Genomic DNA, 26,146 nt, shown 5'->3' with positions numbered 1-26,146 from the left:
GACATATCGAGTATGGCGTATCCCTTCGCCTCTCCGCTGCCGTGCGCCCGATGATGAGGAGGGGGGAGGAAGCCAGAGCGGATAACGGTTATTAGGATTGGCGGTGGTTGACAGGCCGGGAGGATCCCAGGCACACCCGCGATCCAGAAGCCGCGCCGCTGTTTCCTGTGGACGGGGGGGGGGGGGACAAGAAAAGGTTTGCTAGGTCCATAGCACTACTGGGCCGAGAAAGCTTGGCAGCTGGGCTTCGGCGAACGTTCCGAGCGGGAGTTGCAAAAAGAGTAAGGTGAAACCGTCTTACCAGACATGGCGAAGATAGCTCGTAGGACTCCCACTCGGGTGACAAAAGACGGCCGGTTGCACTCACCACTACCATATGGCAAGCGGCCATCGTTTTTTGTCGCCCGAGTACCTCCCCTCTCATCAAAGGACCGACGATGGGATGAAGGAACATAACCACCCGCGCCTTGTTGTACGTGCATTGTCGCTTAAAACAGATGGACAGCTTGGTCGCTGTGGACGAACGTTGGTGGCGCTTTGTTGACGGGCGCGTGGCACTGGTTTGGCCTGCTAGTAGGGAGGTGACAGAAGTTTAAATGGCCCAGGACCGAAGCCAATGGACGGAATCTAGAATGGTTCGAGACCGGCCGTCGCAGTGCACTGCCAAACGGCCAGCTGCGATGAGAAGTCAAAGTCACTGACTGGTGCTGAGATAGCCGTGGAACGGATTGCCAAAGGCCCAGGTCATGTCAAAGCTCAAGACCCCAACGTCAAGCTCTTGTTAGTGCTATCGGGACCGAGGGCTTAGACTTTGCTCGCGTTTCCCGGGTCTCCGAACAGACAGGTTTCACTAGCGAAGCTACGGACGCCGTCCCGTTTGTTGAAGCCAACATTGACGGCATGTCGTTGAACCCTGAAAAATCCCGGGCTGCCACCGGCGGCGTTGCAGTGGGAGGCAGATAGCTGCCTCCGTATCGCCGTTTCTTTGCGTCGTGAGTGGCTGTTGTCCTGATATATGTTGCAGCTGTTTCGTCATCCAATGTTTGCCCCTCCTTTTCCTGGGGGTTATCCTTCATGCAGCTCCATGCGACTTCATGCAAAGGGTTGGCGTGGCAAACTTGGACTATACCGGTATCTGATATCCGACCAATACCGCAAATTCTCCGGTTCGCACGCCTAGGCTTTTCCCTACTGGCGCGGAGCGTTTTAGTGTCGAGTGCCGGCGTCTTGGACTGCAGATCGTGAGCGCCGAATACCGCGTGGGTGGCTGTACGCCTATCTCATACAGGCCCCTCTGCTCGAGAGCTGTGGAGGTTCATACTGCATCGTCGCCTTCTTTCTGTTGGATTTCGCCAGGCAAGCCGTGAGGTTAGTTTAGATGAAGCTCCAAAAAGCAGAATTTGAGACGGTGGTGTCTCTCGGCTCGCGACTCGACCAGAGAAGACGACAACAAGTGGCGTCGCTTATCAAGGCTGTGGTCACATCGCATCGGCTGGCCTTGGAGGAGCGTGCAACCCAAAGAAGGGGCGATGCGGTGGCTGATGGATGTCGTACCGTAGTTGAGCGAGGCAGGGGGCCGTGGTTGGATAGGATAGGCCGTGTGCCGCGAAGGTTTGCGATAGGCCCATCAACATCTCATCATCTCACTGCCCCTGTCACACACATACTACGTGTGATGGGTATATTTAACCGGATAGTCAGGTATTGCCCCACAACAGGGGCTCAGACAGATGGCTGGCAAGGGGGTGAAAATGGCTGACATAAGCGCAACGCATCCAAATTGATTAATTTCTATAGGCAAAGTCAACACTTGATATGTAACCCATTGGCCTCAATCACTGCCTTACATCAATCCAGCATAGTTGCAAGAAGGTTAGATAGGAAGTCCTCTAGAAGAGCCTCCCAGGCCTCTTTTACCCACGTACAGAGGGTATTATACGATAAGTAATATTAGCTATCTCTGGCTGCGATAGCTTCGCGTCGGTATAAAGGGTGCGTATCCGTTGCCGATCAGCCTCTGTAAGGTGCTTGGTGTTGCTGCCGGCCGCCCGGACCATATTGGCGATATGGGTGGGTTGGTCGGTTGGTTGGGTTGTTGCAAGAGGGAAAAAAAAGGAGGAAAAAGTGCTGCTGGCAATAGGTGGATTAGTAGTAGTTGGATGGATATGGGACCTCTGATTGGCTGGTTAAGTGGGTATGGGCTGCCCCATAGGTACTTGCCTAGGGGGTTAAACTTTGGCCTGACACCGTAGTACACACACGCGCGCGTGCAGTGTCCGAGTGTTGCGGGGGAAGGTAAGGAAGAAACAGGTTGCCGTTGTACACGGCTCGGGCGATCGTTTGCCGCCTGAAGGTGAGACGGAGTGAAGCTGTCCTCAGCGTTGCAGAACGAGACGGAAGGGTCGTCTGGAGTTGGGTTCGTGTCGCTGCCCATGCTGGATGTAAGGCAGGTAGTGCAAGCCTCAAACTGGATGTAGGCGGATGTGCCAGTTAAGAAAGCGGGCTCTAGTATAAACAAATGGTGTCCAAGTGCCGTCTTGGTTGTGGCGATCATCGGTTGAGTGCCCACATGGCGTATGCAGAGAGTCACAGTTCAGAGTCAGGCCGTTTCAACGCGCGCGCTGGAATGGTTGGTAGGCGTATTGAAGTCGTTGTCGTGAGAAGCAGGCCAAGTCGGGCGGCCGTGAGCCGTTGGCTAGCGCGTTTCTTGATTCTCGTGTTGGTAGCGACGGTGCCATCGGATGGTCATAGCAAGGAGGGGGCAAGGCAAGAAGACGATGAGAGGTGACAAAAAGACGCATGGGTGTGTTGGTTAGATGCATCATCGAGTTATAGTGTGTAGTGGTCAAAGACAAGAAAGAGGCCCGAGTGGCTTGGAGATTTACAACAAGGCGGAGGAGAGGAGGAGAGGCATCAAGCCGGTGGAGAGAAGCAAACACCACCAGGCAAACAAATCACATAGTGTATTTCCAAGACCGGCCATCCGAGGCTGGCAGTTGCAAGGGAACTGATCCCGCGCTCACGGTCCCGAGCACTGGCTCAAGTAGCACATCGAGGGAGACAACAGACCAAGACAAGTTAGCTCGTCGAGGAGAGACGGTTCTGCGGGGGTTGTCAAGGTATCTAGCCATGCCTTGACCGGGCAAGCTTTTCAACCACCCGCACGTGGTTTGCATACTCTCTCTACATACCTAGCCAGTCCAGTATAGGTACTCTGTAGTAAACTACAGTACATAGCTCGGTACCTACCTACCTACCTACCTAGGTAGGTATGTATGTAGCGAGCGTACAAGACTTGGTGCAATGTATGTTACTATGTAGTGTATATCGTTGTGGAGAGAAGCGGAATGGATGCAGCCGTCTCCCTGTTCAAGACGCAGCTGCAAAACGCGCTGGTGTACGGATACTTGTATAATTACATAGAATACCAAATCACACTAGTACACTAGCAAAGAACCCTTCGCCTACCAAGTGCCATCCAACGGTCCCAGAGAAAGGTTATCAGGATGGCGATATCGACCAGCATGGTGGCCATCGGTTACTCGGGGGCTGGGGGGTCCCATGTCCATCCACTGTGTCGCAGCGCGCACACTACCTAAGGTAAGGTACCCTACCCATCTGTAACGTACCGTATACACTCGCTAGGTTCACAAACCGCACGGATCACCCACTAAGCCTATTTTGCAAGGCGGTCAACCAGCTTAGCCACCCACCCACCCATCCAACCCTAACCCTTGCCACCTAACTTGCTGCTAACGTTGACTAACCCCTGCATTTGCCACTTCTAGATCCCTGTTTCTGCCAGTCCGCTAGCCCCTATCCAGCAGCCCGTGATCAGTGCGGTTTGTGAATCTAGCGAGTGGATACGGTACACTGCAATTTGCCATAGAGTGTAGTACCTGTAGACTACCATACTGTGTAATCTGTACGGATACAGGTAGTTACTATAACGTACGCACCTACCTAGATGAGTGTTAGTGTACAATAGACTTGCCCACGCAGCGCAGACTCCCCCCCCCCCCCCTCTCTCTCTCTCTCTCTTCCTCTCTCAGATTCCTCCTGATAAACATGCTGAACCACGAACGACAAGGCATCCTTTGGAGTGGGCCACAAGATGGGAAGAGGGGCGGGGTGTGGCAGATACCTCACGCTAGACAGGCCAGAAGGAAGCCCCCTGTGTCGGTACGTACCCCTGTTCTTTCCTCGAGTGGGACACCAGCAGCGGCAGGTGGGGGTGCTCTCTCTTCTGCTGCAGCCACGACTGCCACTGCTGTTGCCAATTCCCCTGCTTCCATGACACCCGAGGTCGAGGTGGCTTTGGTTCTGCTTCAATGCCCAAGCCCGTTTCAACTTGTCCCCCCCCCTTCCCCATGCGGGTGCAGGTTCAGATGCACAGCGACGCAGCTCACCTGAATATTCGAATGCATGCATGCACCATGTTCGTAACTGCCTTGTTCCCACAGCCAATGCCTCTGCATACAGTACCTACCTACCTGCCTCTCTCTGCCTCTGCCTCTGCCTCTGCCTATGCACACCTGCCTAGGCCTCTGCACCTCAGAAATTGTGAAAGAAGGATGGTCAAACACGCATCACACACTCGCTCTACTCTTCCTACCCGATGTATATACAAAACCAGGTATGTAGATTTCCTACTATGGCCTTGGATGACGTCTCTCTATTTCTCTCTCTCTCTCTCTCTCTCTCTCTCTCTGCATCTTCCCCTACCATCTACCTAGCGCGCGCTCACAACGTCTACGGTGCCCCTTCTCCGCCTCCTCCTGCACTAATCGTACAGGGCTATTGTCCGCTTTCTGGCGCTCCACCCCTGCTACACAATTAGCTACTGCCCTATTCCTAATTTTGCTCCTTCCTCCGGCAGTCGGGCACTACGTCCCTCGTCTGTTTCGCCCAGTTCTTCTTGTAGGGAAGGGGTGTTCTGACCGGCTATCGAAATGTAATTTCGGCCCTGTCCCGTCTTGAAGATGCATCACGAAGGCGCGTTGGGAGCAGCCAGACCACGAAGCTTGCGGCGTGCATCACATCGCATCGCATCGCATCACATCGCACCTCGGATTCCCCTGTCTCTTTCCGCACCCGTTGTCTCCGTCCCGTAGAGCGCTGTGAAGTGCATCTAGGTAGTCCTAGGTGCAGGTGCAGGCAGGCGCAGGCGTAGGCGCCGACGCGAGACAACTCCAAGCTTTCTACACACATCTGCCTCCATCTGTGCTGTAGCCGTGGCATGTAAATGGACACACTCGTACTCAACACACACGTACTCGACATACTCGTATTGCCTACGTGTGTGTGTACGTGTGTGTATATATCCGCAGTCCATCTGCGAGTGCTGTCTTCGCTCTCTTAACTTTCCTCCTTCCCTGACCCGAAACTGTATAATCCACAACCTTGTGCGCAATCAGCAGCTGCCCTGCCCCAATGCGAAGCTGTAATACAAAATCATCGTATACCACAAGCTCTGGCTCCTCAATCCAGCTCCTTGTCACTTTTTCTGATCCCAAGCCCCCCCCCCCCCCCGTTCGCCCCGAATCGTGCCGTGTCCCCCTCCCCCCCCCTCACCAAGCAACTCTTGTACGTACTCCCCCTTCTCCCAGCCTGTTCACCTGAGCCCCCTTCCCATGCACACCATGCCCCCCATGCTCATCCAGGACCCATAGCCTCCCGGTCCAGAGTGACAGAGTGAGAGTCAAGGCTCCCTGTCAGAAAACAGACCAGCCTGCATATCGGAACAGCCAAGGGGTGCCACCCCCCCTGTCAAATGCAAGTTCGAGCCTTTTCCTCTTCTCCAGTCTTGTTCCTCCCTACTGCCCAAGACATATATAGCCTCACTGCTCGACTTCTTCACCCGAGTTGCCAATGTGTTACCATAGCGTGGGACCTATACCTACCCTGACCTTGGCTATAGCTGTACCAGATCTTCTCCCGGACTGTACCAGCTGCCATCCATATATCCCTCCCTCACTCCGGAACCCTGCAACCGCAACCTTACTCTCCTTCAATGGCACACATCGCATCCTGTATGCTCAGTGTAAAAGGAGAGTCCACCGCTCTGCCGTATATAGCAAAGCCGCCCTCCCCACTGCCTCCCATGGAACCGGTATGGACATCGCTCTTTTCCCTCCAACCACTCGACCTACACGTTCTTTCCCTTGCCTTCATCCTTCTGAAGCAACAACTGACCAAGTCTGTTTCCCCCCCCAATTATAGACGCAATTACCACCGCTGCCTCCAGCAGACTACAAGCCCTTTGTGTGGAGAATGCACCAAACAGAGGGCCGCAAGTACCAGCTCTTTCCCAAGGATCGTCCGCAACGCCCAGCTGCAAAGGTCCTCGACCCTGAGCAGGCCTTCGCTCTCGCCATGGGACAGAACGAAAAGACGGAGAAGCCATGCGGCACCAGCGGCTCGCTCCGCTTGCGCATCAAGGAGCACAACCTCATTAGACGGCGCAAAGTGAGCATTCCCGAGCTGGGCCCAATGACAACTGTCCAGGAAGTTCCCATGGATTCACGTAAGTCGACCGTCCGGTACTCTTCGCTTCCAAAGGTCAGGATGACTGACACGCCCTAGCCACTATCCCGGGACGGCCTCCTCTACATGAGAGATCTGCCAGCGCACCCGGTCACCACCTTAAGCAGCACAAGTCCAACAGCTCCTTCACGTCCACTGCCACCGCCGACGCCAACATACCTGCCTACGTGACTCCCGCCTGCTCTCCGGAACGACACCAACGGTCTACCTCGGAGTCTCAGACACCCCGCCCGCTGGCCTCGCCGAAGCAGCTGGCCCCTCTCGTCATCCCTACTCACATCGGTAACGTACCTAGTCTCACGAAGCAAATGTCAAACGGCCGCATGAGATCTGGTAGCTCGGGCTACGACACCGCCCAGCTTTCTGCCCGAACCGACGACTCTCCCAGATCACAATCTCGAACCCCCTACACACCCTTGACAGCTTCTACCGCCCTGACGACACCTCTCTCCGCTTGTCACAGCATCCAGTCTGCCACCACCCCCGCATCTGCCCCCATCATGGAAGGAAGGGACTCCCCCATGCCGTGGGAGAACAACAGCACACCGACCGCTACGGTTTCCGCCTCGTGCAACAACGATGCCTCTTCAGGGCCCGAGACAGCTCATGCGTTCCGACCCTTCCTTAATGCCCACAAGAGAGGACAGTCCGAGTCTGGCAGTATCATGGATCGGGGGCGCCCGAGGAAGCGGAGCGACGCGCGAAACAACAACAGCCCGCTCAAGAGAAGTTGCTCGACCCGGAACAAGAGCGCTGAACGCCGGGCCTTTGAGGAGCTCCCGACCGGATGGCGAGCTGACGAAGCAGCCAGCCACATGGAGCAGGACGAACTGGCAGCGCTGCAAACGCAGGCTTTTGGCCAGGCGTCCAGGTTCGAGGTGCTCAGGAAGGAGGACGTCGAAGCCCTTTCAAAGGTAAAGCCACACATCCTTACCTCGCGCACCATGATGGAGGAGCAGGACTAACGATAATCGCAGGAACTTCGTCAGCTCGACGAACGGACCGAGTACCTTCGTCGCACATACAACTCTCTGCGGGCTGGTCGACGCAACCTGCACTCGCGCATGTGCCAATACCTCCGCTCTCCCCGGACGGCGAGGTTCAGCACGGACTCGATGCTCAAGCAAGAAGAAGCTCTTGCCGAGCTTGACATGTCCATTGATGACTGGGTCAACAAGCTGGAACAGGCCGAGAACCGCCGGACACGGGTGCGCCAAAAGCTACTGGAACATGTCGCTGCCGCAGCTATCCTTTCCACTCCGGCGGCTGCCGCTGCGAGCGAGTCTTTGCAGCTTGCCATGGGCCTGCGCTCGCCGAGCGTCGGCAACATTTCCACTCCTCCACGGAGCCCCGCCAAGAATGTCTTTTCTTCACAAATCGTAAACAGCCCCCCCTCGCCGCAAAGGGTTGTCGCCCAGATCCCCAGCACCATCATCGAGCAACCCCTGGTCGAGGAGACACCCGAGGCGCCTGTCAACAAGAAGCACGAGACTACCCTCAGCCACCGTCGCACCGGCATGGAAAGCATCCGCATTTATGCTGACAGCGATGTTTACGCCCTTTTGGCCGATGTCGAGAACGAAATCACCAAAATGAGCGTAGAGGCAGCAAACCTGCCCGAGAACACCGCCGCCCTCTCTGACGACGAGCGGAAGGATATTTATCGGGCGCGCAGCCACGAGGCTCTGAGCGGACTGTCCCCAGATCTCAAGAGCACCGTCTCGTCGCCTGCCGCCCCTTCACCCCCAGCCAAGGATAGCCCGACGGACGGCGGGGCTTTCTTCCTCACCAATGCCGTGTTCCGAGGTTGATGAGCCGACCAAGACCGGCTTCAGTGTCTATCCCGATTCGCATTTTCAACGCATCAAACCTGGCGTCATTCCATCTCGTTTCCCTGAAACTGTTACTCGTGTAACGCTTACGCTCCCTACGTCTCCAACGACATTACGGCTGATCCATCATGTTCCTTTCGGAGAAGCGCATTTCTTTCTTTCCTGTCTTATTTGCATCAAGCTGATACCCGTCCGCGGCGCTCCTTTATCTTGCATGGTATCCGTCTCGAAAGCTGGATATCACACCGATTCCCTTCATCTTATTGTCATATTTCTCACACACATACATATTGTTTACTTTGCCAGCTGCTGATGGCGCAGTTTTGCTCAATGGAGCCAGCCGGTTGAGGGCCCGTGTGTAACAAATGGCCGACGTTATCTTCATGTAAAAAATACCTGCTGTGTATCATTATTTCTTTGCCTGGCCTCAAGCGCCAAGGGCTACATACTGTATTATTCAAACACAATACACTTTCTACTAGGGGGAGGGACAATCAAAAATGGTATATCCAAGTACAATCCACCTTCTCAAAAGGCCTCCATGGTTAGGCGTGTTGATGGTTGAAAATCATGTAATGAAAAGTATGTTGCTATGGCTTAGACCCCGCGACGGCCATTCAATGTGACCGGTCCTCACGCGCGCAGACATCAGGTACGTTTTGCCACGGCCACCCAGACGGCGGGACGTCTGGGTGGGGGCTTTCTTCCGATCTTCCAGTTTAATCGTCGGACGTGCTGGCGATCTAAATTGCAAGGATCGCAGTATGGGATGGGAAGGCAGCATGACCGCTTGTTTTTGACTCGCGGTAGAGTTTGATGACTTACATGCCCCCCCCCCCCCCTAAGGCAGGGAAGTTGACAGAGGACTCCCATCCTCCTCCTCCTCCCCCACCCCCGCTCCTCCAGCACCCTCCTCGATAAGATGCTGTAAATCATTTCGCGATGGACGTGTGTAAACTGCGCGTCTGTGTGGGGTGGGGTGTGGGTGGCTGGTTAGACTTTGTCTTGTTCTCTTCATCGGCACGGACATGGACGACATCGATTGAGTGATCGACATCGATAGAGTTGTCCGTTGCGTGGCGTGTAGTATGGTTCCTAAGGTTCTGCTGCCGGCGCAGCCGACGAGGGTGAATGCGTGGCTCACGTTTCTGTTCCTTGGGGTTCGTAGACAACGACGATGATGATGATGACAATGACGGCGGAGGGCGGAAGGGGGCAGAGTGAGCGGGCGTCGTTCTCATGACGGCCAAGCGAGACCGCGAGAACACGCGACTTTTGGCAACGGCGAGGCGGGCATGCTTGATCACGTCTGGTATTATCCGTATAGCGATAATTTGCTCGCCCCCTCTTCCCCACCTTGTGCGCACACCAGACCGCCAGGATGTCGGGTATCGATTCAAGGTTGTCCCCCGTAGGGCGACCGTCCGGGTACCCAGTGCTGATCATACACTGTCATGAGAACACAGTGAAAGTATCATGCCCGAGTAAAATGGTAGCGGGTAAATTGCCAGTGCACTTTTGGTAAAATGCCAGTGTCTAACCTAATCAGGAAAGCGGCCGGAAATACTATATTCCATTACGCTAACTCTAACTAACCCAAATCCTAACCTGAACCCTAACCTCACCCTAACCGCTTTATTATATGTTTTATAGTTTTACAGCGGTTAGGGTGAGGTTAGGGTTCAGGTTAGGATTTGGGTTAGTTAGAGTTAGGGTGATGGAATATGGTATTTCTAGTTGAATGTTGAGGAGTAGTGGCAGTGATTATGGCAGTGGTGGCGGTGCTCCTAAATCGGGTTAGACACTGGCATTTTACCACAAGTGCACTGGCATTTTACCCGTAACCAGTAAAATTAGGTAGACGCTACAAGAAGGACTCTTAGAAGGGGTGACGCGCCCCTGCCCGCGCGATACGGGAAGGGTAGAGTTGCAGAACGCGTGCCGATCTGCCTACCACGTCGTCTTAACGCAGTACGTGTGAGCGAGCGGTGCAACGCCTCGATGAGTCGCCTCCCCTATAGCCGTGGAAGCTTCTTCTCTAGCCTTCTTTTTATTTATATTTTTTGAGTTTGGCGGAACGCGAGAACGGGAGCGGGATGGCATGTTCTATAGTTCAGAGTTGTGGGTTGGCGCTACGGTCCAGGGGCGCCAAGGAAGGGGTCCGCTCGGATGGCGCTTCTTGGGTGATATCAGCCAAGTTTTCTTTTTCTTTCAGCGCACAAATAGGTACCGGATTCTGGTGCGTAATTTCGTAGTGCATAATCGCGGTCCCTGTGGCGCCGCCCAAACTAGGGTAGACGGAGCACCACCTCCGCGCGAGACAGTTCAGGACGGTGTTGTCGGTGGACTTCGCCCGCTTCCCCACAGATTTCCATTCCCTTCACGTCGCTCCGTTTCGGCCGCGGCTGGCTGCGGTTCTGGTGCGAAACGTCATTGCTGGCTCGCCGGTCTGGCGTGTGTCAAATTAGCTTAAACGATGATGTGCGCCGCCGCCCGCTTCGCATGGCAATGCCCGTTCCTTGCAGTAGCTCAATGCAAACGACTGGTCCGGGATTTTTTTTTGTTTCTTTTTTCGCGCCATCGAGGGAGGAGGAGGGGAAGAAACGAAAGAATAGAATGAAAAAGAAACCCCCGCAAAAAAAAAAAAAAAAAAAAAAAAAAAAAGGGACTCAGAACGAATCCCCGGCGCTGCGGTGTTTGAGCTCAAACGCACTTCCCCCTCCTCACCCCTTGCTAGTTTGCATTAAGCCAGCCTTGTTGTGTTCTAGCCAGTACGAAACAGGGAGCAGGCGACGATCACCGTTTTTTTGTTTGGTTTGGAGAGGGCAGGCAATACACACCGCTGGTCATAGATGCAGAGAGAGCGAAAGAGAGGCAAGAAGCGAAACGCTAGCGTGCTGAAGTCCGGTTTCCCTCTTTTTTTTTCTTTTCATTTCTTTTTTCCTTCTTTTTTCTTTTTTTCACTCTCGTTTCGTTTCCCTGCCAGCGTGGTAGGCCTGCGAGCGGCTCGCGCGTCTTAGAAGGCTTGCTCCCTAGCCTTCGCGCAGCTCGAAGCCCCTCTGAGTCAAGCAGCTGTTAGTCTAAGAAGATAGGGTTGGGGGAGTGTCGTGTGGTTCCGCTCCGGTGCATTCGCGCAAGGTGAGACGAGGGCACCACGAAGGGGTGTTCTGAAATAGCTTGAAGACGGGCTAGTGGAGAAGGAGTTGTCGTTTGTGGGTTACCGTGCATGCTCATACTAATAGATAGTGTACACCGTCCATGTTGCAGGATAGTGGAGGATGACGATCGAGGCCCCGTCTTCATAGAGACCCAAGACCGTCTATCCGATTAGAGGCGTTAGAAATTCCGACAGGGCAGCTTAGGGTTGGGGAGAGAGAGAGAGAGAGCTTCTCACTATTCTGTCTCAGAACTGGGAATACCGCCAAGTCTGCAAGTGCAGGCATCATAATGGGAGGGGTGCCTGGAGAACGCCCTATACGATGAGTCTATCCGCAGCTTGAGGCCTGGGGGCTGACAGAGGGTCCTGTCACAGATGCGTCAGTTGTCGCAGATAGAGGACGATACTCTCCCCAAGAGAGGATTCCGTGACCTCCCCAACATGGAAGTAACTTCGCGAACCGGTCTATCAGTTGCTTGCTCCATGAGTCGTGCTGACTTGTGCAGATTGCCAAGATTGGGACGTTCTATAAAATAACAATGGTTGCCTGAGCAGTTCATGTCCGGAATGCACACCATGCGCACCAAATGCAACTGCGGCTGCTGTGGCAGTTTGTGGTCTGGTGGGTTTGGTGTTGTAACAAGGTATTTCCAGACATGGCACAGCAGGCAGGTACGAGATTGTGGCTCTGTTGAAGCCTCAGACCCAAGACTCGTTGGTTGTGACTCGTGTACCGTGTTGCATGTGTCGCATCAGCCACAGGTTTAGTGTTATCGTCGCAAATCCATCACACTGGTACACACACGCGAAATGTCCTCCAACATGTATATGTTTGGACTGTCGAGCGAAGGCCCTCGTAACAGGGGCGAAGTGTGTGGTAGCGTAGAAGAGAGGTTGGGTTTGGAGCATTTTGATGTCAAACTTTCCTGAGAGATTCTGACAGATAGGCTGTGTGGTGCTCGCATGTACGGTTCTGCAACTTGATCGCAACTACATTCGTGAGACGCTACTGCCCTTTGATAGAGATGTCGGCGGATCCGTCCCCGAAGGTTGACTGGCATATCGCCGTGGCGCCTTAACGTTGGTCATTTTCGTCGCTTGTTTGCCCGTCGTCTCGTTCACTGTTGCAGAATGGGTCAAACAGCGGGATCGGAGATCCGCTTTCTGCTCATTAACTCAACAAGGATGAGACTGGCAAAAGCTGCAAAAAAACAAAACAAAACAAAAATGGGATGAACATCCTGTGGAGCGCCGTAAAGCGTAGCTGGTGGATATGCTAGCAGCTGAAGATTGGGGGGGCCGAGGCATGTTGGTCGTTCCGCTAGGAATGGGAATACGACTGCCGCGGCAACAGGCCACTACGATTGGCGATGAGTTGTGCGAAGGCGAGATTTAGATGCCCATTGCTGATGCATCTGCGTTCTCGAGTTTCTTGATTGTTTCAACCGCCGAGAACTGACTGTCATAACCCTAACGTCTTACGGGTGCATTTTCGGCCGAGAATCCCGGAAACTGTCCACAATTAGCAGCTGCACCAGTATCGAAAGGATTCATTGGTCTAAGAGACTCGGAGTGCCGTTGTATCAGCCGCGTAGGATTGAGCGACAGTCTGGCGGCGAGATATCCGATAACTTATAGGATGATCGTCATGCATAGGAACCTTGGGTAAGGTGAGGACTGGAAACAAAGGTGCCGGGGCCGCCGTCCACCGAGCTGCTTAGTCATCGCGTGCTTGAAGGAATGGCAGCTGGCCTGGAGATAGTGGCCTTTGCTCACCACCCCGCTGAGTGGATTGGCACGTGAAGTGTCCCTGAGTTACAGCTAATTTCCCGCCCAATCAAACAAAGCCACTTCCTTGTACCGACCTTCATGCGATGCGCGACCGCGTCCTTCCCGAAATTTGTTGACACTGAAGTACTTCGTGCTTGTCGTTTTCGCATTTCTGCTCTCAACGACCCGACTACTCAAATCCCCTTTGTGTTACGCGACCACGACCCTACGATATCGAGGCGATTCTGGATTTGCGCTACGAGGCGCTCTAGCCAAGTCCGAAGGAGTTGTTGCCCAGTGTCCCTTGCGCGGACGCAGCATCATTCATTCGGCTGCAGGGCCCCCTGTCTGTGTCACTCCAAGAACCGCTCTTGGGACTACTTGGCCATCGAAATCTCAAGAATCCCACTCGACGATCCCCTCGGTTTGCCCCCCTTCCGAAGCATTCCGACCGCCTCGACACCGAAGAATGACCTCGGACTGCTTCTGAGAGTGCTGCCGAGATCACCAAACCGATCATAGTCGGACGACGTAGACCTTTGCAGTCATCCAGGCTTCGAGGGTCGTCGCCCTCGTCGGACGCAGTCAACAGCAGCCGTAGCCGAAGGCCTGTCATCCGCACAATCGGCACTCTCTATCGTGAAGTCGGGCGGCAAGTGCCCCTAGCCCAGTCGCAAAGATGGCGCCAGCAGGTGGTGGAAATATCAAGGTGGTGGTGAGAGTTAGACCATTTAATAGTAGAGGTATGCCTTGGACTTTGAACCCCTCTTGCCCCTGAATAGAGCACACAGGGAAACATCCGTTGCGGGCACATGCTGACAGGCCTTATCGTAGAAATCGACCGCGGCTCAAAATGTATCATTGAGATGAAAGACAATCAGACAATCCTCACCCCTCCAGCTGATGCTCACACCAAGAACGCGAAGGATGCTGGTCAGAAGGTCTTCGCCTTCGATAGATCATACTGGTCGTTTGATCGAAACGACTCCCACTATGCTGGTCAAGACAACCTCTTCGACGACCTCGGTCATCCCCTTTTAGAAAATGCTTTCGCCGGTTACAACAACTGTATCTTCGCCTACGGTCAAACAGGTTCCGGAAAGTCATACTCCATGATGGGATACGGCAAGGAGGTCGGTATCATCCCCAACATTTGCCAAGACATGTTCAGGAGAATCACGGCATTGCAAGAGGACAAGACCCTGCGCTGTACGGTGGAAGTGTCATACCTCGAGATCTACAACGAGCGGGTGCGAGATTTGCTCAATCCGTCAACCAAAGGCAACCTCAAGGTCCGAGAACACCCTTCGACTGGACCATACGTTGAAGACTTGGCAAAGCTGGTTGTTGGCAGCTTCCAGGAGATCGAGCACTTGATGGACGAAGGAAACAAGGCCAGAACTGTCGCAGCAACCAACATGAATGAGACGTCCAGTCGAAGTCACGCCGTCTTCACTTTGATGCTCACTCAAAAGAAGTTCGATCCCGAAACCAAAATGGAAATGGAAAAAGTCGCCAAGATCAGTCTGGTTGATTTGGCTGGTTCGGAAAGAGCAACATCCACAGGTGCTACCGGTGCCCGGCTGAAGGAAGGCGCTGAGATCAATAGATCACTGTCCTCTCTTGGTCGTGTCATTTCCGCGCTTGCTGATATCTCGACTGGGAAGAAGAAGAAGGGACCTGGTGGGCAGGTTCCTTATCGAGACAGTGTTCTGACATGGCTCCTCAAAGATTCGTTGGGTGGAAACAGTATGACCGCCATGATTGCGGCCATCAGTCCGGCAGACATCAACTACGATGAAACGCTCAGCACGCTTCGGTATGCCGACTCGGCCAAGAGAATCAAGAACCATGCGGTGGTCAACGAAGACGCCAACGCCCGCATGATTAGAGAACTCAAGGAAGAGCTTGCTCTCCTGCGGAACCAACTAGGCGGCGGAGTAGCCGGTGCAGCCGGAGGAGCTGCCGGTGGCGCTGTCACATCCGAGGAGGTGTACCCGGAAGGCACGCCACTGGAACAGCAATTCGTGTCTATCACGTCCAGCGACGGTGCTGTGAAGAAAGTCTCCAAGGCGGAGATTGCCGAGCAGCTTAACCAAAGTGAGAAGCTGCTAACGGATCTCAACCAGACCTGGGAGCAGAAACTGGCTAAAACGGAAGAAATTCATAAGGAGCGTGAGGCTGCACTCGAGGAGCTCGGCATCAGCATCGAAAAGGGCTTTATTGGACTCTCCACTCCCAAGAAGATGCCCCATTTGGTCAATCTCTCGGATGATCCGCTGCTGGCTGAATGTCTGGTGTACAACCTCAAGCCAGGGTTGACCACGGTCGGGAACATGGACACGAATGCCGACAACCAAGCCAACATTCGCCTCAACGGGACGCGAATATTGCATGACCATTGTGCATTCGAGAACGCGCCAGACGGTACAGTAATGGTCATTCCCAAGGAAGGCGCCTCTGTCATGGTCAACGGTAAACGGATTGAGGAGCCTAAGCAGCTACACTCTGGTTACCGAGTCATTTTGGGCGATTTCCACATCTTCCGCTTTAACCATCCCATGGAGGCCCAAAAGGAGAGAGCGGACAAGAGCCTCTTGCGCCAGTCTGTCACAGCCAGCCAACTTCAAAACCTCGAAAAGGGCGCACCTACACCGGCAGTCAGCCCTCGCCCAGGACATGAACGGAACTGGAGCAGAGCCGGTTCGGATTTCGGCGACAGTCGGCCGGACTCTCCCATTCCGTTCCGTACCGGGCGCGATAACGACTGGAGCTTCGCGAGGCGTGAGGCAGCAGAGGCGATCCTGGGCCCAAATCAAAACCTAGCTAGTCTCACGGACGAGGAGCTTAATGCCTTGTTTGAGGGTATTCAAAGAGCGCGTGCTGAGCGTGTCAACGGCCGGGAGGGCGACGATGATTCGGAGTCAGTCACTTCGTACCCTATCCGGGAAAAATACATGTCGACTGGCACCCTTGATAATTTCTCTCTCGATACTGCGCTCACCATGCCATCGACCCCCAAGCAGGGTGAAGTGGACGACAAGCTCAGAGAAGTACGCGAGGAGATGCAATCTCAGCTCGACCGGCAAAAGGAGGAGTACCAAGACCAGCTCAAGACGGCTGAAGCCGCCAATGTTGAAGTGGAGGAGATCAAGAAGGAGAAGGCTAGGATGCAGGAGACATTGCAGGCACTCAAGGAAGACATGCAACAACAACTGGAGGTCCAACGCCGCCAATTCGAGGAGAAAATCCAAAAGATGGATCCACTGAAGAGACCAAAGGCCAATCCCAAGCTCTCCGACGAGGAGATGGAGATCGCCAAGCAGGTCATCAAGCACTGGCGCACCAGACGCTACGTGCGAATGGCCGAGGCGGTCCTCCAGCACGCATCAACGTTAAAGGAAGCACAGATCATGAGCAACGAGCTCGACGAAGGCGTGGTCTTCCAATACACTGTCGTCGACCTTGGTCATTCTCTCTGCTCTACCTACGATATGGTTCTCAATGGCTTGACGGGCGAAGGGGACGACATCGCTCTCGACGAGGCCCAGAAGCCATGCATCGGCGTTCGTGTTGTCGACTACAAGAACAGTGTCGTCCACTTGTGGAGTCTCGAGAAGCTCCACGACCGAGTTCGCCAAATGCGGCAAATGCACCAATACCTCGACCAACCCGAGTACGCGCAGCACCTGAGCCTCGACAACCCCTTCATCGAAACATGCATGCCGCAGTACACTCTTGTAGGGGAAGTGGACGTGCCGCTGAAGGCTGTTTTCGAAAGCAGAGTCCAGGACTTTGCGCTTGATGTCCTTTCTCCACACACCTCCCACGCTATCGGCATGATCAAGCTTTCCTTGGAGCCATCACACGCTCGGGCGCCCTCAAATACGTTGAAATTCAACGTTGTTATGCATGAGATGGTAGGATTCGCCGAGAGGGAGGGCACTGAGGTTCACGCTCAGCTTTTTATCCCCGGTGTGTCCGAGGAAGATGGTATCACGACTACTCAGATGGTAAAGGACTTTGACGAGGGACCAATTCGATTTGAGAGCGTGCACAGCATGAGCGTCCCTCTCTTCAGTCCGCAAAACGTCACTCTCCGGGCAGCCATCTTCGCCAAAGTGTCCACCATGCACCTAGACAAGCTATTGAGCTGGGACGATATGAGGGATGCCGTACCCGTGTCCCAAGGTAAGCCCAAAGGCGCAAGGATTGCGGAGTCCCAGTTCTATACCGAGGAGAAGCATGATCTGCTGGCAAGGATACAGATCCTCGAGCTCAACGAAGAAGGAGAATATGCGCCCGTCGAAGTCGCGCAGACGAGCGAGATGGACGGCGGCACTTTCCAACTCCATCAGGGGCTGCAGCGTCGCATTGCCATCAATATCACGCACAGCTCTGGCGATGCGTTGCCCTGGGACGATGCGATGAATCTCAGAGTAGGCAGGATCCAGCTCCTGGACCAGGCGGGAAAGTCTCCAGACATGACTTCCACGTCGCCAACCATCACTCTCAAGCTCGCCAATAAGCCCGCTTTCCGCGACAACGCCAACGGCACCCGAAGCATTACACTCACCGGCCAGTGGGACTCCAGTTTGCACAACTCTCTGCTCCTGGACAGAGTCACCGCAGATAAGTACCGCGTTCAGATGACAGTGGCCTGGGAAATCAGCTCCAACAAATTTGCGGAGCCGATGAAGTTTGCAATGCGTGTCTGCTGTCAGATCATGTCAAGATCCTGGGTACGACAGACGTCAATGTTTTCCTCGCTGTGGCAAAGCGTCCGGTTTGTTCATGCGACCAGCGGTATCTTTACGCTCTCCATGCGACCTGCACCCATCAAGAGAGCAGGTGACCTCTGGAGGATGAGCAGCCAGCACGACTATGTCAAGGGAGAAGAACAACTCACTACATGGACTCCTCGTGGGGTTTCTCTTGTCAGCGACTTCATCCTTGCTCGTAAGAAAAGAAGCCGGATCGCTGAGATTGGGGCCGCGCAGACTTGGATCAAAAAGATCGGCCTGCCCCAGCCAAGCCTACAGCCAGAAGAAAAGGAGACGCAAGAGGAGGACCTGCCCCCTCAGCCAACGTATCAAAATGACGATGATGACTTGTTGAACGACACACCGGAGAGCTCGCAGGTGCCAGAGGACGAAGAGCTTGCTGACGGAGACGGCCAAGGCACCCCGCAACCTGAAGAAGAGACGGGGACAGCGCAAACGTCTCAGGAACCAGAGATTCCGCAACGGGAGAGGCAAATACTCGAAAAGTGCATCAGCCTCTGGCACAAATACCCAGACCCACTGCTGCAAATCCTCAGCCCGAGCAACACAGATCCACCTACGGATGGCTCTGTACCGGAAGCGTCCGCTCCGCCGAGTCTGATCCCAACGATTATCAGAGTCCCCAAGAACCCAAAAGTGCTCAAGGGAGGCTATCTCCTGATCCCCAATAGCAGCTCGACAAGATGGGTCAAGAGATTCGTTGAGTTGAGGCGGCCATACCTTCACATTCACTCTGTCACCGATGGGGACGAGGTGGCCATTGTTAGCTTGCGAAACTCGCGTGTTGACAGTCAGCCTGGCGTTATCGGCTTGCTGTCCGGCGACGATGACGATGTGGGCTCCCAGAATAACGGCGGCAGTGAAGAGTTCCGTCCAAGCCACCGGCGGACTGCTTCCGGGCGTGTCATCTCTACCATTTGGACGGGCACCGGAACGGGCGGTGCAGCAAACGGCGCGGGCGGTGGTGGCCTGCAGAGGCTGAGTGAGCGACTGCAAGCCGGCGTATTCGCCATCTATGGTACGGACAACACATGGCTATTCGCCGCGCGCAGCGAGCGTGACAAGATGGACTGGATCTTTCGCATCGACCAGAGTTACTTCTCGGGAAGCGACAGTACAACTGGTAGCGGTGCAGGAAGCCCTGACAGATACGACGACTCGCTCATCGGCGGGTATTGAGCCAGCCTGACAACCCGAAGATCATTGACGAGTTTTTTTTTCTTTCTTTTCTTCTCTCTCTCTTTCTTTTCTTCTCTCTCTCTCTCTTTTCTTTAAGACCGAACGACCTTGTTGTTTTTTTATTCTATCTCCCAGTCTAGAATGGATCACGTCGGTTTGAAACAACGACGTCGCATGGGCAAGGGCTTATGGTCACATCATCAGCCGCAGATTTCCCTTTGTTCCGTTTGCATAACTCACGACGACGAATTGCACTATACCCTCTATGACTTGGAAACGGGAAGCGCGAAGAACGGGAGAGGGGATGACGAGCCGAGAGGGGGAATGGATGGGGCGATGCCTTTGACCGAGGAGGATTGGTAGAAAAGGGCGAGTGCGCACATAGGACGAGACTGGGATTCGGAGCAATGATACAAAATCTAGACAGACAGAAGTGCTGACTTTGGGAAGGGATGCGAAAAAGGGGCGGCCCAGTGAAGAGGCGTGATTTTTGCTTTTCAGGGTTGTGGTGGATATGCTGGATATGCTTGCAGCACGGGCTTGCACGATAATATTCTCCGGTCACTGCTGCGGCAGCGGTAGTACATAATTTTACGAACACATATGTAATGACTAAACGGTTCGAAGCCAAGGAAAGAAAGTCTGGCGCGGTGATGAGAGATGGCCAGGGGTGAGCACAAAAAGTCGGCGAGGTTAGGTCGGAAGACTGAGGCGCATCTATTCCGGTCAGTGCCCGTATCGAGCCGTCTAGAAGTACATCTACCGCGCTTGGAAATGACGCGCAGCCGCGGCATTGTCGATGAATTCCTCCACAGATGCCAAACGCCATTCTCCTGCATTCCCGTGCGGCCGTTCCTGATAAAGCGCCAACGGGGTGTACGCGTCTCGTGCACTGCGCGGGAATAGCTGACGCAGATGACCGCCACCGCGAGTCGCAGAAATCGGGGTACGTAAACCCGCGTATCTCACGCCGCTGAGTGAGTAGATGAACGAATAAAAGGACGATGGAAAATGAAGGTGCATATGCCAAAAGAACATGACGCGATTCGTAAAAACGCAAAAGGCCGGAGGATGGGATCACAGCTTTGCGGATTCGCCGACGGTGCCAATCTTGAGCTTGCCGCCGTACTTCTCGAGGACCTTTTCGTTGTGGTACTTCCAGAAGACCTTTGTCGCGTCCTTGCCGGCGAAGCGCTTGAGAATCTTCTCGCCGCCGGGGTGCTCTGACTGGAAGGCTGGGGAAGCACGGGGCTGTCAGCATTGCGAGAGGGGGAAGAAGGGAGTCGTCGGCGGAGATTTGAGGGGGACGGGAAGAAGGCGGTGGAGAAAGGGGCGAGCGGAGTGGAAGAGCGCTGCTCTCTTACCGGTGATATCGTAGACGCCGTTCTCGACGATGATCCACATGTCCTTCTCGGTCTTGTGCTGGGCGACCTCCTGCGTGGTGAACGTCTGGGACATTTTGGCGGTTTGGGGGTGGGGGTTTAGAGGTGAGACTGGTGGCGGAACTGTCGGGCCGCGAGACGAGCTCTGTGTGTGTGTGTGTGTGTGTGTGTGTGTGTGTTTGGTTTGGGATGTGAGTTGAGTGACGAGATTCGAATGGTTGATGGTAAGGAGAGGAAGAGTAGGAAATGATGTGGTTTCTAGAAGAAACGTCAACCAACACACAGAAAAATAAGGAGCCCGAGGTTCTGGGTGTCGTCGCATGCACACGCCGGTCCGGTGTATATGTGTGTGTGCGTGCGTGCGTGCGCACGCGTGCTGGTTCATCTTGCAGTGAGTGACCAGTGAGCGTGGCACGAGTCAACTTACCTCGGCTCATCTAGGCGCGAACAGCCGCCCAACGTCATTTCGGTCCGCTGATTGGAGTGTCTGTAAGGGGGGACGTGGGGGGAGGGGGGTAAGTTCCCCGCCCCGGACGGAGCCAGGTAGGCAGGTCTGGAGTAAAGATGCGGGAGCAAATCACAAGGATCGAATTTCTCAGCCCGTATGGATTTTGGGAGATCTAGGGAGATCCGAGGCTTTCCCCCCCCCCCCCCCCTTTCCTACACATAAGCATTTCTTTTTCTGGAGAAATGTTATAAACTTCTACAATGACATATGCGACCGCCAGAGAAGCCGGGGTCATGGACGAGTTAGGCATTCTCTCTGATCTTCCCCGAGTCAGTTTGGCTTTCTATCTTTATTTTCTTTTGTTTGTATTAAGTTCAAAGCCCACCCCGCCGTTACGGCGTGCAACGTGGTCCACGCTACATGCAAGGCAATACTTTGAAATGAGATGACGAGAGGAGAGGCGTCGCCTCTGTGTGGTTTTAGGATTGACTACCTATGGAACTACCGAGGCACCGACCATCGGGCTCGTGGGACCCTTGTTTCCGTCACCGTCCGCGTCTTTGAACGGGTTCAGCTCGGCGCCCATGGACGACTTTTTTGCCCGTCGCCCCCTCCCCCCGACTGTGTCCACACCGGTCATGCCGGAGCCGAGCCGAGCCAGGGCTGTTGCTAGCATGTGCGACGCTCGTCGAGCCCCCCCGCCTGGCCGGCGGCGCGGTCAACCTAAAGAACGACGCAGGGGCGTTCGCTTGGGCAGGTAGGTATGAATGGCCGAATCCTATGCGTGATCCCACTTGCATCCCATGGTCGAGTCCGACCCTGTCGCACAGCTGTTCGCAGGAAATTATGTATATGAGCAGCGGTACTTTGAGTATCTACTTATGGATGACTGCTGTGCTGCACCATGGGGTTGCCCATAATATCGTGCCCATAGTACCTCCAGGGCACTCTTCGCAGCAAGGCCCCTCTGGACTGCAGGGGCAACGTGGGGAACATGGATGCTCTTCGACGACAATGCTGTCGTAACCCAAGAGATGCGAGACGCCACACGGGGTGAGTAGGCACGCGATCCGATTACGAAGGTGAGAGATTGCTATAGGTATCTTGTTACAGAAGCGCTGTAGATGTTGGTGACATGGTTAACAATGCCGAGTTGTACACATCCCGGGGGAATATGCCGAGGGAGGGGGGGGGGAGAAGCAAAACAAAAAAGAAAAGTCTACCGTGTCGTGGCTCCCAACCCGCCAGCGCACCGGAAATACCGTAGCCAACGCCGTGCCGGCCTTCTTGTGCCCATACCAGACCCGGCTAGAATTGCGAAATTATAAATCCCCGTTCCAACGCCCGTCTAAACATGTCGGCGAAGCTGGCCGTCCCGTTGCAGTCGCTGGCCTCCCACCTTTCCATGGCTTTGGGCATCCATTCCTTGCACTTCTCGAGTCGGTGTTCGTTCTGGATGGCGCAGTCGTCAGCACCGCCGTCTTCGCCAAATCGTTCTTCGGCACCGCAGAGGACGTGCAAGCCCAGGGCTCAGAAGGGGGGAGGGGAGGGGGGGTTGTATGGTAAACATCGAGACCTACGGAAGGATGTGTGCTCAAGATCTCGGGCACCTCTGTCTGCTCCCTCTTGGCCTCGGCGTCCATGCGTCTCCAAAACGCTATGGCCTCGCGCGGATCGTAGCATGCCTCCGCCATGAGCATCATCCCGATGTAATCGGCCTCGCTCTCCTGCACCCGGCTCATGGGCCGCGTGAAGAGGAAATCCATCAGCCCCGACGCCAGGTACTGCGTGAGTATGATTGCCGGCGGGAAATACCCCGACAGCACGACGAGGCCCCCCAGAAAAAACTGGGACAGGAAGGAGGAGCTCATGCGCTCGCCGACGTGCTGCGCGAGGTTGTGCGCGATCTCGTGGCCCAGCACGGCGGCCAGCCCGTCCTCGTTGCGTGCCGTGCGGAGGATTCCGCTGTGCACGAAGACCTTGCCGCCGGGCAGCACGAAGGCGTTGAGCGTGTGCGGGTCGTCGATGACGCGGACCTCCCACTCCTGGCCGTCGAGCCCCGACACGGGTATCAGGCGGCGCATGACGCGCGCCACCATCTGCGACCGCGGGTCCCACGACGGGAGGAACCGGCCGCCCTGCGACTCGATCTCGTAGAGGACGCGCCTGAACTGCTGATCCGAGAGGCGGTTGATGGACGCCTCCGAGTAGCAGTTGAAGCGCCGGCGGCCCGAGACGGGCACGGTCTGGAAGTTGTAGTAGACGTAGCCGGCGCACCAGAGGCAGAGGACGGCGACCGCGACGTACGTGGAGCGCGACCTGGCGAGGCGCTTGAGGTTCTCCACGGTGACGAGGGGCCGCGCGGTGCGCAGACGGTATTCGCGGAGGACCTCGCGATGCGCGGGGTTGCGGGGATCGTAGCCGCCCGTGGGTGACGGGAGGGGTCGCCGAGCGGTCAGAGAGAAGAACCGAGGCTTCGCGGCATTTCGTGTTGTCGGGAGGGCGGGTATCCGCGCTCTGGGTCGGGGGAGGGTGGAGGGGGGGGGAACGCCGACGAGAGGGCGAGCTGGCGGCCGCAAGAAAATGCGGAAGGGGATCATGGCCGGACGCGCAACGGCGGGCGCCGGGGACGAGAGAGGGGGGGGGGGGGGGAAAGCAGGAGGCAGATGTTTTCGGCGGAAACGCTATGGGAAAGGAAAAAATGTGTCGGCGGTGGTGCCGTGGACCGGTCGGAAAACCGAGTTGTCGAGCATGAGCGTGAGAAGGTTAAGCGTCCCGTTGATGCCGTCATCTCGGAGCTTCGTGGGGAGCTAAGCTGGGGGGTGTCCGCGATAACGATAAGAGATGTATTTGGCTGAAGTCAACTCCCTCTCTCCACTTCCGCATCTTGTACCCTGTATCCGTACATCCGCAATCCTTCCTCCCGGAACGACCATGTGGCGTGCTGATTGCTGATTGCTGGTTTCTTCGATATGAGTGGACATTAATGCGAGAATCGTAAGCACTCAGCTCAGCACGTTGAGCCAGACATCTATTGTTGACAGTTGGCCATCCCCCCGCCCCCTCCCTCTGCGGCTTGTAAATGAGACATGACGGATCAGACCGGGTCAAACAGCCCTGTAATCAGCGTCTGGCTGAAGTGGAATCTATTTTCCACTCTCAAGGGCAACGCAACAACATTAAGCAGCCCCCCCCCCCCCCCCCACGAAACCCTTGCGCTCATCATCACGTCTTCTCTTCCACCGCCGTAACAGCGATCCCATGACCCGCACCCTCGACAGAGGCCGTCGTCTCCGCTCCCGGAATACCGCGGCGCACGATCGACACCAGTATCCCAGGACCTGCCTGCATCGGGTTGTCGGGGGTTGAAAAAAACCCCTTTGCGACCGTTGGCGATGTTCGAAAGTTCGGGCGGAGAGCTTTCTTTGCTCGTCGCCCGAGTCGTTGCGCCGTGATGCGCAGATAGTATAGCCTCCCATGCATTCGAAAACAAATCATCAAGTCGTTTCGTTTCTTTTCGTGTCATCGCTCGGCCTGGTCCCCGTCCTCCGACGGACTCCTTGGGGGGGCAATTTCGCCCGGGTATGGTTTACGGCCCCATACGACCCATACGTGCTGGTAGGCGTGTATGTGCATGTTGGAGACGTCTTTGCGCACGTCCACCAGCGACACCTGCCCAGTTTTCGTCAGCATATCAACGACCAACAGCATGCGCCACAGAGGGAGGGGAACCGACCTGCACCTCCTCCTGTTTTCTTCCCAGAACCTGCGTGAACAGGGCCATGCTGAGCCCGCCCAGCCCGTCGAGGTAGTTCTGCTCCCATAGCCTCCCGACGTGCTTGTGACGGGGGCTCTTTGCCCACGCGTTGATGGGCATCTTGAACGCCCGTTGCCGCACGTCGACGAAGCCGACCTCCTCGTACCATTGCCGCAGCAGGTGCGACCTCGACAGAGGGCGGCCGATGAGCTCGCTCGCATGGTTCATGTCGTAGACCCAGCGGGCCAGCGCGGCGTCCGGCTTCAGAGTGTCGTCGTCGCTGATGGCCTCGGCGTTGAAGTCCTGGGACTCGAGCCAGCCGCCCGGGCGGAGGGAATCGAAGGCCTGCTGGATGACCTCGCTCTTGAAATCGCCAAAGGAGCCAAGGAGGGAGCGGGTGTGGATGTAGTCGAAGGGGTCGGGCCATGCCCACGGCTGGGCGCTGTAGGCTGGTCAGATTGGGGGTGCAGGGCTTCTTCCGTTCCGATCCGGCTCCTACTCACGCGTCTTCGACAAAAAAATGAACGTTTGGCGGGACGGTGTTGCTTTGAATCGGCGAGAGGTCGACCCCAATTACGCGGGCCTCGGGGTACAAGTCTCCCATGTCCATGGCCCATGCTCCAGTCCCCGTCCCAACGTCAAGGACTCGTTTGGGGGAGCCTTCCACGGCGATCGGAGCAAAGTGTAACCTGCCGCCGAACAGTTCCGTAAGAGCTAGGGATTGCAGATCCAAGCGCTCCTGCTCGGCGGGGTCGTTGGGGAACACATAGGCTATAATTTCCATGAGCTCTCTACTCGGCCCCGAGAAGACACTGTGCACTTACAACCCGCTCTATAAGCGTGATAGGTCCTGCCGAAATGCCTGGGGAAACACCCGACATCGTCCGGCAGGGAGTCGGTCTCGCTAGATAACGATATTAGTGAAGTCTCATGGGGGCATATTGTCCAACTAGTGGCAGGCCTACCCCTCATGAGGATCGGGCTAGTGGAGTCTGTCAGTCACATTGGACGGCCAGTGGCGGATCAATGGGAGGGCAGTGATGCGTGATCAACATACGTCGACTTCTATCTGGCTGTCGTGCAGTAATGTCTTGTCGGGGATGGCTTCGAACGTGAACTCGAAGCCATCAAGGGGGCCATTGACGGTGCTCGGCGGGTAGAAGGACATGAGTGCAGCCGGCGGCATGGACAGGCGGACGGCGAGAGGGGGTCGAGGAGAGGCGAGCTCCACGGAGGCGACTGTCGCGCGGAGCGGCGCGGCGCGGCGCGGTGTGACGGGCCTTTGTATGGG

The 26,146-nt window shown here is 55.5% G+C and overlaps 7 protein-coding genes across 7 annotated transcripts; 2 read left to right on the top strand and 5 right to left on the bottom strand.

Moving 5' to 3' along the window:
• Positions 1–626: 626 nt before the first annotated feature.
• Positions 627–1,398, bottom strand: LY79DRAFT_183877 (uncharacterized protein). Its single transcript, XM_060551331.1, has 2 exons — positions 1,287–1,398; positions 627–1,232 (listed from the first exon to the last, which is right to left on the bottom strand). The coding sequence occupies exons 1-2, from the start codon at positions 1,317–1,319 to the stop codon at positions 771–773; spliced, it is 495 nt and encodes a 164-aa protein (XP_060414618.1). The 5' UTR covers positions 1,320–1,398; the 3' UTR covers positions 627–770.
• A 407-nt stretch (positions 1,399–1,805) lies between these two features.
• Positions 1,806–2,685, bottom strand: LY79DRAFT_183863 (uncharacterized protein). Its single transcript, XM_060551330.1, has 2 exons — positions 2,221–2,685; positions 1,806–2,130 (listed from the first exon to the last, which is right to left on the bottom strand). The coding sequence occupies exons 1-2, from the start codon at positions 2,552–2,554 to the stop codon at positions 1,955–1,957; spliced, it is 510 nt and encodes a 169-aa protein (XP_060414617.1). The 5' UTR covers positions 2,555–2,685; the 3' UTR covers positions 1,806–1,954.
• A 3,588-nt stretch (positions 2,686–6,273) lies between these two features.
• Positions 6,274–8,357, top strand: LY79DRAFT_514498 (Up-regulated during septation-domain-containing protein; the record flags this gene model as incomplete). The annotated part of the gene is made up of 3 exons (XM_060554618.1): positions 6,274–6,526; positions 6,586–7,460; positions 7,524–8,357. 3 exons carry the CDS (start codon positions 6,274–6,276, stop codon positions 8,355–8,357), a joined length of 1,962 nt encoding a protein of 653 aa, XP_060414616.1.
• A 5,373-nt stretch (positions 8,358–13,730) lies between these two features.
• On the top strand, positions 13,731–19,336 carry LY79DRAFT_183786 (kinesin motor domain-containing protein). The gene is made up of 2 exons (XM_060551328.1): positions 13,731–14,048; positions 14,140–19,336. The coding sequence occupies exons 1-2, from the start codon at positions 13,985–13,987 to the stop codon at positions 19,266–19,268; spliced, it is 5,193 nt and encodes a 1,730-aa protein (XP_060414615.1). The 5' UTR covers positions 13,731–13,984; the 3' UTR covers positions 19,269–19,336.
• Positions 19,337–20,345: 1,009 nt separating this feature from the next.
• Positions 20,346–20,726, bottom strand: LY79DRAFT_589913 (cytochrome b5-like Heme/Steroid binding domain-containing protein; the record flags this gene model as incomplete). The annotated part of the gene is made up of 2 exons (XM_060561081.1): positions 20,346–20,503; positions 20,633–20,726. 2 exons carry the CDS (start codon positions 20,724–20,726, stop codon positions 20,346–20,348), a joined length of 252 nt encoding a protein of 83 aa, XP_060414614.1.
• A 1,426-nt stretch (positions 20,727–22,152) lies between these two features.
• On the bottom strand, positions 22,153–23,946 carry LY79DRAFT_183716 (peptidase family M48). Its single transcript, XM_060551327.1, has 2 exons — positions 22,679–23,946; positions 22,153–22,550 (listed from the first exon to the last, which is right to left on the bottom strand). Exons 1-2 carry the CDS (start codon positions 23,696–23,698, stop codon positions 22,407–22,409), a joined length of 1,164 nt encoding a protein of 387 aa, XP_060414613.1. The 5' UTR covers positions 23,699–23,946; the 3' UTR covers positions 22,153–22,406.
• A 674-nt stretch (positions 23,947–24,620) lies between these two features.
• Positions 24,621–26,023, bottom strand: LY79DRAFT_514544 (methyltransferase domain-containing protein; the record flags this gene model as incomplete). The annotated part of the gene is made up of 6 exons (XM_060554626.1): positions 24,621–24,770; positions 24,835–25,297; positions 25,359–25,626; positions 25,680–25,759; positions 25,821–25,837; positions 25,913–26,023. The coding sequence occupies 6 exons, from the start codon at positions 26,021–26,023 to the stop codon at positions 24,621–24,623; spliced, it is 1,089 nt and encodes a 362-aa protein (XP_060414612.1).
• Positions 26,024–26,146: the final 123 nt, after the last annotated feature.

Source organism: Colletotrichum navitas (genome assembly GCF_030913465.1).
Source record: "Colletotrichum navitas strain CBS 125086 chromosome Unknown LY79scaffold_26, whole genome shotgun sequence".
NCBI classification, from domain to species: Eukaryota; Fungi; Ascomycota; class Sordariomycetes; order Glomerellales; family Glomerellaceae; genus Colletotrichum; species Colletotrichum navitas.
This window is presented reverse-complemented; position numbering and strand designations above follow the sequence as displayed.